The sequence below is a fragment of the Phyllopteryx taeniolatus genome, chromosome 9 (assembly GCF_024500385.1).
Source record: "Phyllopteryx taeniolatus isolate TA_2022b chromosome 9, UOR_Ptae_1.2, whole genome shotgun sequence".
In the NCBI taxonomy this organism is placed as follows: Eukaryota; Metazoa; Chordata; class Actinopteri; order Syngnathiformes; family Syngnathidae; genus Phyllopteryx; species Phyllopteryx taeniolatus.
Genome location: NC_084510.1, coordinates 20614101 through 20631631, shown reverse-complemented (window position 1 = coordinate 20631631; position 17531 = coordinate 20614101). Strand labels below are relative to the sequence as shown.

General features: G+C 41.8%; 1 protein-coding gene and 1 long non-coding RNA gene across 3 annotated transcripts; one reads left to right on the top strand and one right to left on the bottom strand.

Moving 5' to 3' along the window:
• Positions 1 to 249: 249 nt before the first annotated feature.
• On the bottom strand, positions 250 to 14367 carry errfi1a (ERBB receptor feedback inhibitor 1a). 2 transcript variants are annotated; one of them, XM_061785139.1, is made up of 6 exons: positions 14155 to 14367; positions 12437 to 12582; positions 7755 to 7958; positions 7602 to 7684; positions 6021 to 6698; positions 250 to 4745 (listed from the first exon to the last, which is right to left on the bottom strand). In XM_061785139.1, the coding sequence occupies exons 3-6, from the start codon at positions 7904 to 7906 to the stop codon at positions 4345 to 4347; spliced, it is 1314 nt and encodes a 437-aa protein (XP_061641123.1). In that variant the 5' UTR covers positions 7907 to 7958; positions 12437 to 12582; positions 14155 to 14367; the 3' UTR covers positions 250 to 4344. The 2 variants fall into 2 exon arrangements, with proteins under 2 accessions (XP_061641123.1, XP_061641122.1); XM_061785138.1 differs by lacking the exon at positions 12437 to 12582 and having other exon boundaries at positions 14155 to 14366.
• Positions 12165 to 15778, top strand: LOC133483648 (uncharacterized). Its single transcript, XR_009790169.1, has 3 exons — positions 12165 to 12263; positions 12469 to 12829; positions 15186 to 15778. It is a non-coding gene; the product is annotated as an uncharacterized LOC133483648 (long non-coding RNA).
• Positions 15779 to 17531: the final 1753 nt, after the last annotated feature.

Below are 17531 nucleotides of genomic sequence, written 5' to 3'. Positions count from 1 at the left end.
TAACCGTCCAAGCTATCTCCTATAGCAACTGACTTGGGGCGAGCAAGCGAAAGGAACCAGGAAGTGGAAGACAACGCTGTCACTGTCACCTGTCAGTCAACCTTTGTAACCTTTCTGGATGGAGGCCAGTCACAATTAGGCACAGCAGGGTGTGTGTGTGCGTGTGTGTGCGTGTGTGTGTGTGTGTGTGTGTGTGCGTGTGAGAGAGAGAGAGAGAGAGAGAGAGAGAACCAAGCACATTCAAAATAATACATATAAATAAGGTTTTATTTTGCTTTCTAACGACTATGTATAACAAACAAATGGAATCGTTAAATACTGTACACAGCATACTGTACTCTCCCAGTGCATGTCTTCACCACAGCAGAGAAGTTATTTAGTCTTCAGTTGTTGTTTTTATTTCCTATAATAAGACATTTGAATACCTTTTAAGATTAAATAGTACCAGTGTATGATGTAAACATTTTTTTTTTCTCTGAGGACGGGTGGGGGTGGGGGGACTTTTAAAGTCCAAGCAACATTGTGTTTGTGAGCAGAAATACTAAAAAAAAAATAAAAAAGGAACGCTTTTTTTTTAAATAAACATGTACGCTTCAATAACCGGTTGACCTTAGTTAGCAGTTTTCCCCCAAAGTGAACACCGTGTTCTTCGATACGTGTGCTACATTTACAATATCATCCTCATGTGTCCATTGGGTAAGGCAAGAACAATAAAAATTCATGTATATATATATATATATATATATATATATATATATATATATATATATTCCTATCATGTTTTCTCTCTCTGTCGGCTGCCAGCAGCCAAAGTCTCTCAGGCCACACCCACTGCAATCATGTCAGGCAGGAATGCATGAGCAGAACAGGAAAGACTGTTTCCACGCACACCCCGGAGGTAAACCCACAACACTCGTCCTCTCGCATGCACACAATGAACCCCATACATTTGTCGTTTGGTTGTTTTACCAAGGAGTATTAGTCTTTCTTTTAATATATATATATATATAATTAGTATTTTTTATATACTATTAATGAGAATAAAATCCAATTTTTGAAGAAAAATGTCTAAACCATTTGCAAAAAAAAGTCACTCTTAAGCTAAATTTCTTTTTTTACGAGAATGAAGTTGTGGTTTTGAGAAAAGTCAGATTTCTTAGATCAAATGTTCTTATGATATTACATTGGCTCGAAAAAAAATGTGACTTCAACTTAATTCTCATAGTTTTACCCTTTTTTGAACTAAAAAAAATGACTTCATTCTCATATTACAATGTTTTAACCATCGCTGATTTATTCTTTACGTAATATTGTATTTCTTTTCCGTGTGACCCTAACACTCCTTTGTAGTTGTTCAGCCAAAAAAATAAAAATAAAAAAATAAAAAGATCATCCCACCGAAAAAGGCAGAAATGTGAAATGGAGGATTCATATCGAGGGAGGTAGCAAATGTTTTCTAAACAATGTCTCACAGCTTGACCACTAAATATATTTTTAAAAAAATAATAATTTCAGTAAGATTACATTCACTAAAGCTGGGCATACAATGTTCAAAGCGTTCGTTTTAAATTGCAACTCTCACATAAGGGCTTGAACTTCAAAACTAACGATTGAAGGGTTCATTTGTACCGCTTAAGTCCACTAGCTGTCAGTAGAGCGCTTACAAATTGTTGCCAACTGTCAAAACAAATCAATGCATTTTTTCCATCGTATGTGGACTAGGAATGCTAATGCTAAAAACAACCCTAAGAGCACAGCATTGTGCTTCTCCTAGCTGTGTTGCATGTGCCTTTATCTTACAGTGTATGTCCAGCTTCAAGGCGCTTCTCTGTGCAACCTCCAAAAGCAAGAAAAGAAAGAAAAAAAGGACAAAGAAAAAGAAAGAAAGAAAAGAAAAAAATGCAGTAACAAGTATGGTCGCGGGAAAAAAAATACCCAGACAAACGACACTCAGTGGACGATGGACACTGGCTGTTCTAGTCGTGATTTTTCCATCCATGAAATGGGCGGACGGAGTCTGCCTGGGCAATTTTTCGCCTTATGGAGGCAGTGTCCGAGCCATAAGTCTACACACCCCTGTTAATTTTTTTTTTGTGGTATTTCCAAAAAAAAAAAACAACAACCAAAAAAATCTAGATAAATAATTTCTTCAGACTAGAGCCTTAATCAAGGTGTATGTGTGTGTGTGTGTGGGGGGGGGGGGGGGGGGGGGGGGGGGTAATTATAAATAGTTCCAAATATCTGTCAGCGTTGGGACAAAAACTAAAAAAACAAACAAACAAAAAACACAACAAGGCCACTAGAACAACTGAACTTAATTTGGGATTAATCAGAAGGCTTTAAATTGTGGCAGGAGTGTGCTGACTCCCAGTTAACATAAATTGGAATGTGATTGGTTCATTCTCCAGTTATAAGAGGGTGTGCACACTTGTGCAACCACATTATTTCAGTTGTTTATTTTTACTTTCCCTCTCATTTTTTTCCCCTTGCACTGCACAGGTTAAAGTTCACAGTTTTGAACTGATTAACCTCAGTCTCATTTTCTTCTATCACAAAAACCTGGAACTTGAACAGGGGTGTGTAGACTTTTTATATCCACTGTAACTGGTGTACGCCAGAATATGGGACAAGATGGTGTAAAGCCTTAATGCCTGACACTCACGTCTGCCAAACCATTTTATACGGGAAAGCGCGCACACAGTTATGGCAAAATACCCCACGCTCGCTGGGTTGCATGTAAAAAAGCAAAAAAATATTTTTTAAAATAACAAAGGTGGCAGATGAACCCTGGAGAGTTCTTTTACGGATCTGATACGGCTGCTGCACTTGACTTTCCCGTGGGCACACGCAAAGCTACGAGCGCTTACGAGTTGGGGGAAAAACAAAAAAAAAAAAACATCTGGTGATTTATGCGTTATAAAAAACAATGATGATAATCATACCCTCATATACAGTAGATACTCGAGTGCGATAATCCTTCATTTGACCCTAAAATGACTTCAGATTTTAGGGATGGGCTGAATTTCTTTGTGCGACTATGGGGGAAAATGTTCTTTTTTTTTTTTTTTTTTCCATAAATGAATGTTCTGAATGCGTTTTCTCCGGGCACTCCGGTTTCCTCCCACATCCCAAAAACATGCATTAATTGGAGACTCTAAATTGCCCGTAGGTGTGACTGTGAGTGCGAATGGTTGTTTGTTTCTATCTGCCCTGCGATTGGCTAGCAACCAGTTCAGGGTGTACCCTGCCTACTGCCCGATGACAGCTGGGATAGGCTCCAGCACGCCCGCGACCCTAGTGAGGAGAAGCGGCTCAGAAAATGGATGGATGGATGTTCTGAATGTTCTTTCCATGCCAGAGTCGTATTGAGTAAATGAATGATTCTGAAAGTGACCACTAGTGGTACGCAAGCTCCCTCTAGTGGTATGCGAATTAATCACTAAATTTCATTTTCAAACTGTGCATAATGAATGTCACAGTGCCTTAAATTTTCTTTTAATCCAGTACAGTAACTTTTAAGTACAATAAGTTTGCATTTAATTTTTTAGAAGTTTTCGATTTTACATTGATTTAGGTAAATGTTTTATTGAACTTTTATATGCAATACATTTTAAAAAATATATTTTTTATTATTGTCCTATATTTAAGCGAAGCGTTAATGTTAAAACTGTCCATAATGTTACAGTGGCTTACAATGAAATTAAATTACAAAATGTTTTTAGACGTAAAACCTCTGCCTTTTTTTTTGATGAACACCTAACACGTGACTGCATTTGATGACACTTAGTCATGGTAGTACTTGCAGAGCTACCTTTATTTTTAGGTAGTCCCTCGTTTAGTTTGAAAACTGACTTTTTAACTCCACTTTAGCCAGCAAAACCAGTTGAAACCGAATCAACGGCGGCTCTCCCGTTTGCCACTAAGCAGCGCACTCGATATAACATTGATTTAACCTAAGAGGTGATTTATCGACGAGTATGCCCATCCCTAGTAAATGTCACATGGTTACATTACTGACCTTTTGTCCCTAGTGAGATAAAAAGCAGCATTTAAAAAAAAAAAAAATAAACAAACAAAAGCCCCAACACATCACGGTCAACCTTCCAGACACTAAACACTGAGAGAGAGAGGTTCAAGGCCCGCTTGTACCTTTATGGACTATAAAATCTTTTCGAGTGATGTGAAAATCTGAAGAAAAAAATAATCTAAATTTCAACGGCGTTGAACGCAACCTCTGGCAGGCTGCGTCAGCAGTAACTGGATACAGTGCGCGCGTACCCTGTGTCGTTCAACCCCGAACGGGTTCAAAACTGAAAGCAGCGGTTTGGAGAGTGGCGAGTATCCTCAAACTGGATCCACGGATGCTTTCCGCCTTGTGTGGCAGTCCCAGTCAGAGTCCGGGTTGTCCATAGGCAGCAGGAGTTTTTCCACAGACTTGGAGTCTGCAAACGTGGGCCGGTGAGGCAGCAGGTAGTAATGAGTGTTGCTGTCCTTTTTCCCCTCATTGTCCATGATAGGCAGGATGCAAGGTGAGCCCTCGCTGTTCTGTCTCTGTAAACCCCGACTGACGAATTTGGGGTTCGGTGCAAAGCTTTGGGTGGTGGGCATCACGCCGTTGAAGTACGTCGGAAGGCTCTTGGGGCTGGGGGTGCGGAAGCTGCCCAAGGACAAGGGGTCCCTCGGGGGCAGCTTTGGCGGTTTGTCCTCGTCGCTGTACGACACCTCTGCTGACCAGCGGCGGGTGTCTGCCAGAAAGAGCACACACACAAAAAAAGAGAATAGGTGAGTTTTAGCGGCACCGGAATGTGGCGAAGACTCTGTAACTTCCACTAACAACCCATGCTAAAATTAGCTCTTCCCTGAGATATATAGCTCATCTCTCAGCCGAGATGCATAATCTCAACATACTTCCTTGACACCAATTCCTATTTGGACAAGGCTTTGGCAGCACCTTGTGCCATTTTAAAGTGTTCTCTAAAAGAGTACAAAAACCCCAAATGGGTGACTTAGTGACTATGCGGGGATTACTGTCAAATATTGATATAAAAAACTTTGGGCTGACAAAGATAATCAACCTTGATTGACACCATCAGAGATATTCATCAAGTTGTTTATTATTGAGGTTGTGTCGAACAGGGTGCTCAGGTTCTGGTCTTGGCTCCGACAAACTCGAACACTGTTCTACTACCGCGAGCATTTTTGTAACCCTGCCACTGAATGCACACTACTGCCAACACAGTTTGTAAACTTCAAACGCATGCTGTACTGCTAACATACAGAAAATCACCCAAATAATCCGTGGAGCCTTTTCTCATGAGAATTGAGGAGTATTCAAAAAAACAACTAAATGTAATGACTGTAGTATGAAGCTGACATTTCGGAGGGGGTTGGGGGGGGGGTCCTTGGCAGGCAGGAGCATGCATGTGAGGTTCACCGATGACCATAAATTGTCCGAAGAATGTGATTGTAAATGCGATTGGCTATCTGAGCCAGCTGAGATAGGCTCGAGCGGACCTGCGACCCTAGTGAGGATACGCGGTACAGAACATGGCTGGGTGGGTGAAAAGCTTTCCCTGGATACCAATAGCATGAAGAAATTATGTTACATGAACTCAACCGAAAAATTCAACGCCCAAAAGGATTTCTCACCACACCGGCTTGCACATGATGTGGTCATTCCAACCTAGTGTCTCCAAGTCGCAAAGAAGTGTCTCTCTGACAAAATGTTAACACTTTCCACAAATACATACGGGAAAAATGTCATAACTTCCAAAAAAAGAAGAAGAAATAACATATTGGGCTGGTGTTGAGATGTCAAGTAATGTCACTAACAATGAAAATTTGAACGGAATCCAATCCAAACTGTGACATGTGTTCTTCGATGCACAGAAAAATATATATCTTCTATCAATGTGGTTGTCGTTTGCATTCCTTGAAGGGTTTCTAACCAATGAAGTCACCAAAATATTAAAAGCAAACCTGCAACGACAATTATAATAATGCCAATGTTAAATGGCTACCTCTATCTGCTGACTTGAGCCGTGGCGGGATCGGCGGAGGAACCGCCGACGGATCCGCGTTGTAGGCGGAGCGATTGTGATAGTTGAGGCGCAGTAGGGAATGCTTGTTAAAGGATCCGGCTGGTCCGGAGTGAGAGCGCTGTAGTCTCCTTTGAGCTTTGTCCTGCTGCCGTTGGCAGACCGCCGGTAATTCCTGACGTCCACGCTCGTGCACTTCCTTCTGCTGCGGGGGATGCGCGGGAAGCTGCTGAGGTTGGGGTTGCCTCGGGCTTTGCGGTCCTAAAGGCCCGTCGTAGTAGGCATGGTTAATCTGTCCGCAGTCTCTGAAGCTTCTTCGACCGGTAAGTCCCGTATGAAAGGGAGAGGGTTTGGAACACTGATGAGACACCAGGCAGCAGCTCTCGTCCGTGCAGGTGAAGAACTCCACATCGTTGTCCATGGCCTGCTCGGATGAGACGTTGCCGTGCGGCGGGATGGGCGGCAGAGGCTTGGAGCACCTGTCCGGAGTCTGCGGCGGACTGCTGCACTCGTGAAAGGAGAGCCGTTGTAATGAAGGGACCGCCTGTTCGCCGTCGGCCGGAGTCGGCGTGGTAGGTTCGGCGCCGCAGGATAGGGAGAGATGGGAAGGCCGTGACTTCTTGGGAGGTAATTTTTGGGTGCTGGAACTGTGTTTATGTCCTGGCAGAAGAGCCACAATGACACGTTAGCACGTTAGTCATGGAAACAGACACGGACTACAATACAATCTATATAGACAAAAAGCAAAACAAAACATCGGTAACTGACGCCCACATCCCAACAATGCTTATAATTGCCTATATTACTAGTTTAAACCGAAAATATACCACAAACTATGATCCCAGTGTACTATACAGTTACAGTTTACTATCATTTCTTCACCCCTAACCTTCTTTTTTTCTGCACCAGAAGTGTGAGCGTTTACCAAAGACTCTTCACTTCCACTAACAACCCAGGCTAAACTTAGCTCCTCCCTGATATACAATGCTTGTCACTCCAACGTACTTCTTTGACACCGATCACTTTCCCATTTAGACAAGGCTAAGGGTATTTCAGAAAGAGCACAAAAATAAGTGAGCGTTTCAACGAATACCTGGGGATAGGTTCAGAAGGAAAAAGACCACAAATTGGTAAATTACTGAACCGCGACTATGCAGGGGATTGCTGTACAAGATTGGCATCAAAAGTTTTGCCAATCTGAAGATAATGATTGTAGATTTTCTTTCATCATTGTGGTTTCCATTTGCATTCCTTGAGGTGTTTTTCGAACCAATCATGTCACTAAATATGGTAATCGAAAAATTAAAAGCAAACCTGCAACCACAATCATAATAATAACATTGTTTAATGATTACCTCTCTGATAGCGTGGGCATTATTTTGACACGGCTCTTGTGTTGGATCTCATTAGGTTATGCAGGTGTACCTATTGTTGTACCCAGTCCATTAAAACATTGACTATACTCTAAAAACAGGTCTGGCGAGCCAATGACAAAATAAAAGCTAAGCAGCATTTGTGTTACCAAAGGCAGATCGGAGGCAGCTGACAAATGATGACACTTACTTTGATAGCTTAGCAAGGGCGGACTCCTGTGCTGTCCATGAGAGCTGCGATCTGTGTGTGCAGATTTCATAGTGAAGTAGAAGCTGTCAAGGATAAAACCGATTACTACCACCCACTTCAACCGCGTAACATTCCGTCTCCCAGTGTACTCACTTGTCCATGTCGTGGGTATAGCTCCACAATGACTTGGATCCAGCCATGCTGTGACAGTAGCTGCCCCGCAGGAAGGGGTGTTCTATGGGAAAAGATGTCTCCTGGGCAGTCAGCCCCACTGTGGACATGCTCCAGGCGCACTCGGGTCGCATCAAAGCCAGGAAACACTCGGATCGTCGGCCCGGCTGGCTGCCACTGCTGTGCCTGCGACAGGGCCCCAAAATACATCAATCACAGAGGAAGGAATGAAACCTGAATGCTAAAGCAGGTGCATTGAAAAGACATGTTTGGATAGAAAGCAAACCCACACATCGGAAATAAAAAAATAATAATCTTAAAACTCAGAATTTGGACATGATTCAAACGTACGACATCTATCACAGCTGTTGAGTGATAGACTACAGTTTTCTACCACTATAGCTGCGTGTAGTGACTGGAGAGAGCATTTCTCAAGTAGGCTGAGGCGCTTCCGTTGCTGCAATCCGGCTGGGCCTGAAGTGCAGAGGAAGGGGCTCCTCCTGTTACTAGAACGGCACCTGATGTTGCAACAACTCCTCATGTCAAATGACCTGAATGTTTGTGTCATGTCAAGTATGTGTCAGGGCTGAATAAACAATGTCTACAATATTCAGCGGGGAAAGAGACCCGAGTAGCATATCCATTTTGTGCCCCTGCCTTTTACTGGGGTCACAAAACCACACACCGGAGGCCAAAATCGAGATGCAATTTGACCGGATTAACCTGTTTAGTATTTCACAATCGGTAGAGAAATAATGCAGAAAACAGCAGAAGTCTTTTTGTGGATGTGTTTCTATGGCATCACAGACGAGCAGTCCTCCTCATGATGTCGGAGTGATGAGTGAGAATAACACTAGCCCCCCCCCCCCCTTGTAAAAACTCATTCCTTGTCTCCCGTGAGCCATATTTATGCGCAGCAATGACAGCTGCGAGGAAACAAAGCTCTAAAACAACAGGAAGCACGGGGGCATCGGTAGGAGCCAAACTGCGCCAACGGGACATGCCATTGCCATCCACCCCTGGCTGCCCCCCGGGTCCGTCCACTGGGTTCGGCGGGCCGGGGGGTGACGGGATGCAATACGATCCTTGATAATGAACCCCCAGGGGCTTGTGCTTCCTCTTGCAACAGGTGCAAAGACAGTTTATCCTGGCACTCAACCACCAAAGCACTTGCAGGCAACGGGATTAAAACAAACGACACGTGGCCGTGCGGTGTGGAACCACTTAATTCGGCTCATTGGGCAAAAGGATGGGGTTATGTGGAGTTCATTTGTGTTCCTCAAGGTACAATTTACCATTTATATTTCCCTCGTAAGGTCTGATTACTATACTCCAAGGTACCCTTTCCAAAGTGATAGAGTCTATCCCAATGTACACCGTAAGGTTTATTTTCAGACTCCAAAGTAGGTTTTTCCAGGGCCCAAAATGGACTTGATCAAGAAAAAGGGGTTGTAGGAGTCCACTGAAATCACTGTGGGTAGAATCTTGTACCCTGTCATGCAAACTACTCGACTTTTTGGCATCTTTTTCCATGGCTAAAATGAATGATACATGGTGAATAAAGACCAGCTCTTGGTCATCCCTGTCGGTGCAAACTACCCTAACGTACCAGGCCGTTGTGCTCGTTATCGTATGGTACGATACATTTTCCTTGGATCAAAAGGTCACTGGTCAGGCAATAGGGGTTCAAAAAGTCCATTAGTCTCCTCGAAGATACCCTCATGTACCTCATATGGCTAATTACTGGAAATGGAAATACATATTCCCCACGGACAAAAAGGTCACGATCAAGAAGTAGAGAATCTCCTGCCACTCTCTGTATAATCTCCACAAATGTGCTACACAATCAAGCTACTATTGTCAGAAGTACATTTTCCAATGCCAAAAAGGTACATAGTAAAGAAACAATCTACTCTAATATAATCCCTTGAGGGCTGGTTATTGGACTCTAATGTATCAAGGCCAAAAACATACATGGTCAAGAAAGCAGGGGGCCTTTTAGGCACAAATCAACCTTTATGTACCACACTGATGAACTAGTTCTTCTACTGTACTGCACTGTACTGTACTGTAAGATACTGCAGTGCTAACATTCCACTCCATAAGGCTAGGTTTTAGAGTCCAAGGTACCTTTTCATAGGGACAAAAGCATACATGGCGAAGAGACAGGAATTCTAAGAGTCTACCGGTGTTAAGTTAGCACCACTTGTACTAAAATATGTACGGTATTCCTGGGCCAAATTGGTACATGGTCAATAAATGCAGAGAGACTATTGTTGTAACATTCATCCATCCATTTTGTCATGCATCATCCCATTAAGGGGAAAAGGGAGCCCTCGGCTTGCAACGGTACCGACATTTACGACGTTTTGAGGTTTCAAATGACGCACAATGAAACAGTTTGCGCAATGATGTAAGAATACGTCATCATGCCGCAGTTATTGTTTTATATTCATCATCTAGAATTCTTTCCATACACAGACCCACTGTGATGATGACTTTTACAACGGTATTAGTGACAGACTGCGACTTCTCTGAGTCAATTTGTGACTCTTGAGCGCACTGTATCACCACAAAGGCACCTACAGTTCTACTTGCTCCAGTGCTAAAAAAAAAAATGGACAACTGTGCTCCCAAGTTGTAAAAGACAAGTCTCTCAGATACAAAAGCAGGAAAAAAAAGCAGCTCTTCAAGCAGGGGTGTCAAACTCATTTTCTTCACGGGCCATATCCCAGTTATGACTTCCCTCGGAGGGCCGCTATGACTCTGGACCCATATAAAATGAAAGATTACCCCATATACTGTATGGTGTAGTATATGGGGTTACTGTAATTACAGTACACACAACACATTGCTGAATAACCAGTTTTGAAATCAGAAGCCTATAAAAACGTGTTTTTCAACTATTACATTTCTTTTTCAAAGGAGGATTGGTAACAAAAAATATTTGTATTTGCTTGCAAATATCTCAATGGTATTACACCAGAAAGCAATTAGCGATTTTGATTTGCTTTGCCACATCAAATGATGTGGAGGGCCGGGTCTGGCCCCCAGGACACCAGTTTGACACCTGCGTCTTAAAGGATGGTGAAAATGCGAAACCTCCCCTCTTTGTGACAGCAAATCAGGCGCGCTCTGCCTTGCAGAAATAGAGAGGGAGTTGCCGCCGCCGCTGCACAGCGCACGACACCCCTGCAGCGGTTTCCGAGCAACCATACCCGCTTTACCTGTGCAGCAAGCACGCAGCAGTGCACGCCCCCTCACTTTACTGGATTGAGACAATCGTGGTTAAAAGCCCTCTAGCAGCAGCGGGGCTGAGTCACGCCACGGAGCACACATACACGCACATGTATTTGCGATTTGGTGACACGCGCGCAAAAGGATGCACAATTATGAGAAAGAAAATATAAACAGCGCATACAGTAAAAGGAGCCTGGCAGCAATGTATGAAGAAGCATCAACTGTATCATAAACTAGTCAATGTAAAGCTAATAACAGGAGCATGCTATGCTGTACACTGTAAAAATGAATTGGGTTTTTTTTTGGTGACCTCAACTCATTTTTCTGAATTAGTCCAACTAAAAGTACCTAAGTACCTAATAGTAATAATAAATTCTAATATTGTCAACTCATCCGTTAAATCAGAGGAGTCCAGGTAACTCAGATTGCTGAGTTGACTCAATTAAATATGAGGAGCCCCTGCAAAACTCCCCAGGACAACCCACACAAGCCGACATGTCGAGACCGGTCAAGACTGCCCCCTGCAAAGGAGGCCATTTTCTTTTATGTAAAACAATTATACTTTTCATGTTCACAAGTGTGTCGGAACAATGTCTATTACGGCTCTAGGAAGTATTTGTTTGGCGACTTATCTGATTATTTTGAAGTTATGGAGTTAAATGTGTGACAATGAACGAGAGCTCATTGTCTCTCGAACTTCTGTGAGGTGTGTCATACGTATACGTAACACTTTTTAACAGCACACTAACAAAGGCAAATAGACAGAATTTTTTCCTTACATGTTAAATATGTAAGGTATAATGTATAGTTCGGAGGTTGTTTTGGTGTCCCATAATGCAGCATTTCATGTAGCCCGGAGCTGCAATGCATTTGCGGGGAGCTGATTATGTGCAAAAACCTCCCATCACATACTCAGAAATTCTTGATAATCGAGTTTACATCCGGGAATTTCTCCCATACTGTACAGAGTGAAGATTACATACTCAATTTGACATCATACTTAGTATTAACAGTATGTTGGCATGACATTCCGAACACAGCCATAGAGGGGAAATACATTCCCTCTGGGTGGCTGCAAAAGGGACTTACAACCCATCAGGGCTGCCATTAAAAGACTACAAAACCCATCGTCAACAGGTCAGTCAGGGTAAAGGTTGCTGCCCAGCTAAAGCAGATGAGCTGATTGCTCTGGTGAGAAAGGTGTGTGTTAACAACAGCAGTGCAGGCAGCAGCAGAGAAAGAGACAGAGAGGTGAGCGTGTTTTGTTTTTTTCCTCTGTCGATACGAGGGTCTAAGGTCAGAGGATGCTTTGATGTTGTGTAAACCCCTGTGCGACAAACCGTTTGTAAAAACAGGCTATACAAATAAGGGCCTTGCCTTAATTTGCAGATAATTAGCGGACTAGAATCTTTCAATGTGGATACCTGATTCTTGTGTTTTCACCTTCTGTCTTCAGGCTTCTGATCCGGAGAAGGAAATAGCAAGAGGGGTCAATGTAGGCCTACTCTTCATGGCCGGTGAAGCTGAGGATGGCGACATGCTCACAGACATCCTGGATGTTACAGTGATACTGGAGGACAAAATCATCATCCGTCAGCTAAAAAGTGTTCTAAATGCCTTTGCTGTCCTAATTGGCCTCTTGGAGACTATCCAAAGGGACTGAAATACAGTTTTGAGATAATCCAGAAAGTTTTCATGGATGTTGGCAGTGCGACATGTTCATCCAAAGTTCTTGCACAAGAACAAGATTCTGCAACAAACAGTTTGATCAGATCACTTCAAGTGATCCGTCTTTCTTTGTTTATGGATAAAGACAGGTGGGATCACTTCAAATGTTATCCATTTTTGGACTGCAACTGTTAAATGAGACCTGACTCAGTTCAAGTCTTGGTTTACACATCTGTTGAAAACTCCTGCGACTTCTGCAGGGTCCTTTCTTTCTCCTTCTTTCTTTCTTTCTTTCTTTTTTTTTTTAACATTTTCATTTATTTGATACTCTTCTGTGGTAAACATTGCCTAGCTCAAATTCCTGGCCATATGCTGTAAGAGTGTCTCCCTCTTTCGCTCTTTCTGTTTGTCTTTTTACGTTACCAGAATAAAGAAGGTACAGGGGAGGGAGAGAACAGTATTTGTTGACAAGAGATTAAAAATTGAACGAGACATTTAAAAAAATATCAACATAATATGTCAAAATTACTTTCATTGTAAGATTCAGATACTTCTAAAAAATATTCACCATTTTTGGAGTGCAGCTGTTCAAAGCACCTCTAAATTTGCAACTGTTATGTTTTTAATGATATTTTCCTTGTTTTATGAATTTATAGATTGATGATCAAAAGTCATTTAAAACAAAGTAATGTCTTTATGTATTCCACTCAGTCATTTTAGAAAATAAGTGATTTAGTGGACCTGACAAATAATGCGATATGGAGGTATTGATCACACTTAAGATTGTCAGTGAGGCAACTTTTACTGAAAAAGTAACCTGGCTGCCTAAATATTTTATGTTGATTCAACGAATAGGCTTAGTTGGAAAAACTTAGGTTTCCTTGTTTGAGAAACAAATGGAGAAATACATTTTTGTTGGTTGGACTTGTAATGCAATGTCACCTCAACTAGGCATTTGAATTTCCTTACAATTCCTTGTTAGTAGAACTTGGAATATCAAGTTGAGCTAACTGTTTATCACTTTCATATGAATCAATTTAACTTATCATTGTAAGTGGCATCAACTCACAGGGAAGAGTAAACAACTAGAAATCCTTAGCGCTCTTAACTCAAAATTTTAAGGTAACCAGGTTACTGGTATTTTTAAGTTGAGCCAAAAAAATCGTTTTTACAGTGTAGTAATGTATCTCATTGTATTAATTTAAGGCTGTTTATTCTAGTGGCTTGGGCGGACGCTCGTGATTGGCAGTCCCGATCGCTCCAATTTTTAGTTGTTGTTGTTGTTGAATTTTTTACATTTAAAGCACATATTAAAACAAATCTAAAAAAAAAAAAAAAAAAAAAAGGGAGGGTTAAGGTGAACCCCCCACGAGCTGCATCACTCGATGCCGGCTGACAACAACACACACACACGAACATGGTGAGACAAACAAAAGTCGCACACACTTCACACGACTCAAACTGCAGCACTCACCAAGCGAAGGTCTCCTCCAAGATCCCCGCAAAAAGCGCCTTTTTTTTTTTTTTTTTTTTTTTTTTTTTTTGTAACGCTCCAATAAAACTCCTCTTTTTTTCTGGCTCCTAAAAGGGCTCCGGTTTGTTTGTAACGTATAGATTATTTGGAGTTAACATCGGAAGCCAGCAGACGCCTACGAATGGCTGACGCGCTCCCCCCCTCCCACCCTCGTACAATGTGACACTTTTAGATAAAGTGTTGAATGGGAGCGAGCTGACGCCTTATAGGCTGCAGGCAGCAGCCCCAGTCAAGAGACGCCCTGGCCCTCCCCACAGGCGCACGCTCGCCCTTAAAGGCGCACACGTCCTCTTTTTTTAAAACCTTTTCTCTCTTTTTTTTTTTGGAGCTCACAGCCAGAGCGCCAAAATATGTAAGTGGCTACAGAAAGAGTGATGATAATGACTGCGGTGCACATTGTTGGTAAGAGTAGTCAATAATTTTACTCAAGTGACAGTACTGTTACCTTAGAATAATATGATTCGAGTAAAAAGTAGTCCTCCAAATAATTACTTAGGTACTTAACACATTCACTGCCATTGACGGCTTTAGAAGTCAAATATCCATGTTAACTGGGAAGGCTGGCAGTGAATGAGTTAAGTACTGAATTAGTAATGTCTGATATATTTATTTTTTGAACAGCGCATGACTGTCAAATAGAAAAAATATATATAATAAAATACAATATGCAAATTCGAACAATGCCAGACACTATCACTTCAAAACAATGGCACTTTTATAAAAGAATATAAAATATGGTCAATTCAGCCACGAGTAATGGTCTTAAATTTACTTTTTAAAAATGATTAATTATATATCATTTGATTATATTGAACTTCGACAGGTGGATTCACTCACATTTATCAGCAGTGGTCATATCCGTTACATTAATCAAAAACAGCATGAGTTCTGACAGCTTACATCTTTATGTAGTCTAGTCTCTCGCCCATGCTCATCCCCTAACATCTGGATTTTGGCCTGTTTTACTGCAGCTTCTCCTCTCTCCTCCCCCCACCTCTCCTGCTTGGAGAGCGGCCTAGGTGGTAATAAGCGAAGTGAGGCTTTTACGGTGAGGATTCTGCATTGACCGACCGGAACAGGTCCTGAAGAGGAGAACCGCTACCTTGGAGGTGTCTACCTGTGGCGCTTCATTTTATAAAATTGACTCTCATGCTCTTAAAACTAACATTGCCCGGCATCATATCATGTGATAAATGTTGCCTGCTCGTCATCCATTGCTGGCTTGTCATCCTGGAAGGGTGATCCCTCCATCTGTTATCACTTCTCAAGATTTCTTTTTTCTTTTCCCCCTAAATGGATTTTCTCTGCATTTTTACATTCCTAGATGAGGGGGTCTAGACCAGGGGATGTCGTTGTTTTGTGAATTGTGAGCCTGTAATGCCCTTTGAGACTCTTTTCTGATTAAGGACTATGTATATAAATAAATTTGCCTTATTTTCAGTGCAGTGCTGTGCACACATTGATGACTGGTTTTTTTCCTGCTCTCTTTCAATGCGTACAACCCATTCAACAAGAGAGGAACTGATGTGTCTGATAAGGTCAGAGGAACTGTAAGTTGCAATCACCTTGGTGTGCTCAACCTGCTGGTTTTACACTACAGAGCACAGTGTCAAACTCAAGCCCCGGGGGCCAGTTCTGGCCCGCCACATCATTTTATGTGGCCCGTGAAAGCAAACCAACTTCCATGACTCTTGCTAAAATTAGTTAAAAAAAATTCTAATCACCTTACTGTATGTGATAAATAATACCGTTGAGATATTACAAGCATTTATTTTTGTGACCCAACCCCTTTCACCAGTAACTTGAACAACAGTTGAAAAAAAATATTACCCTTGACTTTTGATTTCAAAACTAGTTATCCATTCATTGGTTGTGTATACTGTACTGTATGTAATACTATGATGAGGACATGAAACATTTACATGGTTTCACAGTCATGGCCCTTTAAGGGAAACTGTACCAACAACGGGGTCCGTGACAAAAATGGGTTTGACGTCCCTGTTATAGAGCATTACACATTGCAATATGCAGAGCGAAACAGTCTGTTGTATGTTCCTTAAGTTTCAAGTGGAGTTCTTGTAGACTGAAATGCTAACATTTTTAATCAGACAAGATGAAGCACGGCAGAGCTTTTCTTTTTTGTAGTCCATCCATCCATTTTCTATACTGCTTATCCTCACTCGGGTCGTGGATGAGCTGGAGCCTATCTGTACGGTAACTACAGTCTTCTGCTATGCTTCAAGTAAATAGGTTACTTTGAAAACTTTGCGTCCGTGTGGGGCCGCGCCACCGCAGAGACTGTGTGCGGTCATTTGCTCGCTGGCTCCATTTAACTGATGAAATGCAATCAAACGTCACTAGTAGATACGTTGAATTGGTGAAACAGAGTCACGTGACACAAATCCATCTGACAAACGAAAAAATTGATCGCACAAGTAATCGTAAATACCTGTAGTTATCTACAGATAAAAATACAAGCAGCGAGCGGAATGTAGCTCAGAGTCATGGAGTAAAAGTAGCATTTCTTTGTGACAAAAATTTTCAGGTAAAAGTTGCTTAAGTGAATGCAGCGATCCAGTGGCAGGCCATGTATTTGGTACTTGGGCCGTCAGTAGGGACTTACCTGACTTAATCCACTGCCTCATGACAAAATGAAAAAAAAATAAAAAAATGTAAATTTAATACATCCTCATCACCAGCGATGCAAATTAATTAATGTTTAATGTAATAATAACAGGTGTCGCGGGTAATCCTCCAATTTTTGAAACCCCAATTTAAGCGGTTGTATAACACGTCCTCGTATTTTGATAATAGTATACTTGTGCTGTAAAACATTTCCGTAACAAGATTAAAAGATAATCGGGAAACAATAATAATTGATAGGTGCCACTATTAGATTTTTTTTTTTTTTTTTTTAATTGATGTTATAGTCACCATTTAGAACTAGAATGGCAGCCAGTGGAGTATAGACCTCAAGTGACTTCCTGGTTCACCACGGGTGGATGAACAGATGGGCAGTGCCAATAATAACATGTTTTACAATGAGATTCTGCTGTTGTCTTTTATGCAATCACAGAGCATCCTGCAATCAGATCGATAGATAACGTCAGCACCAGGTTCTGATGTGACGTATAGTATAAAATACCATCAGGCGGGGTGATTGAACGTCGGCTGTTAAACTTCACACCCCTTTCGCGGAACATTGGCCTCCCATTCATACATTGCACCATTTGCATTTATACATTTCTCAACCAAAAATGTTCGTCTTACTAAGAGCTTTGCATGCAATGGATAACTTTTCCCTCCAACAGGGCTTC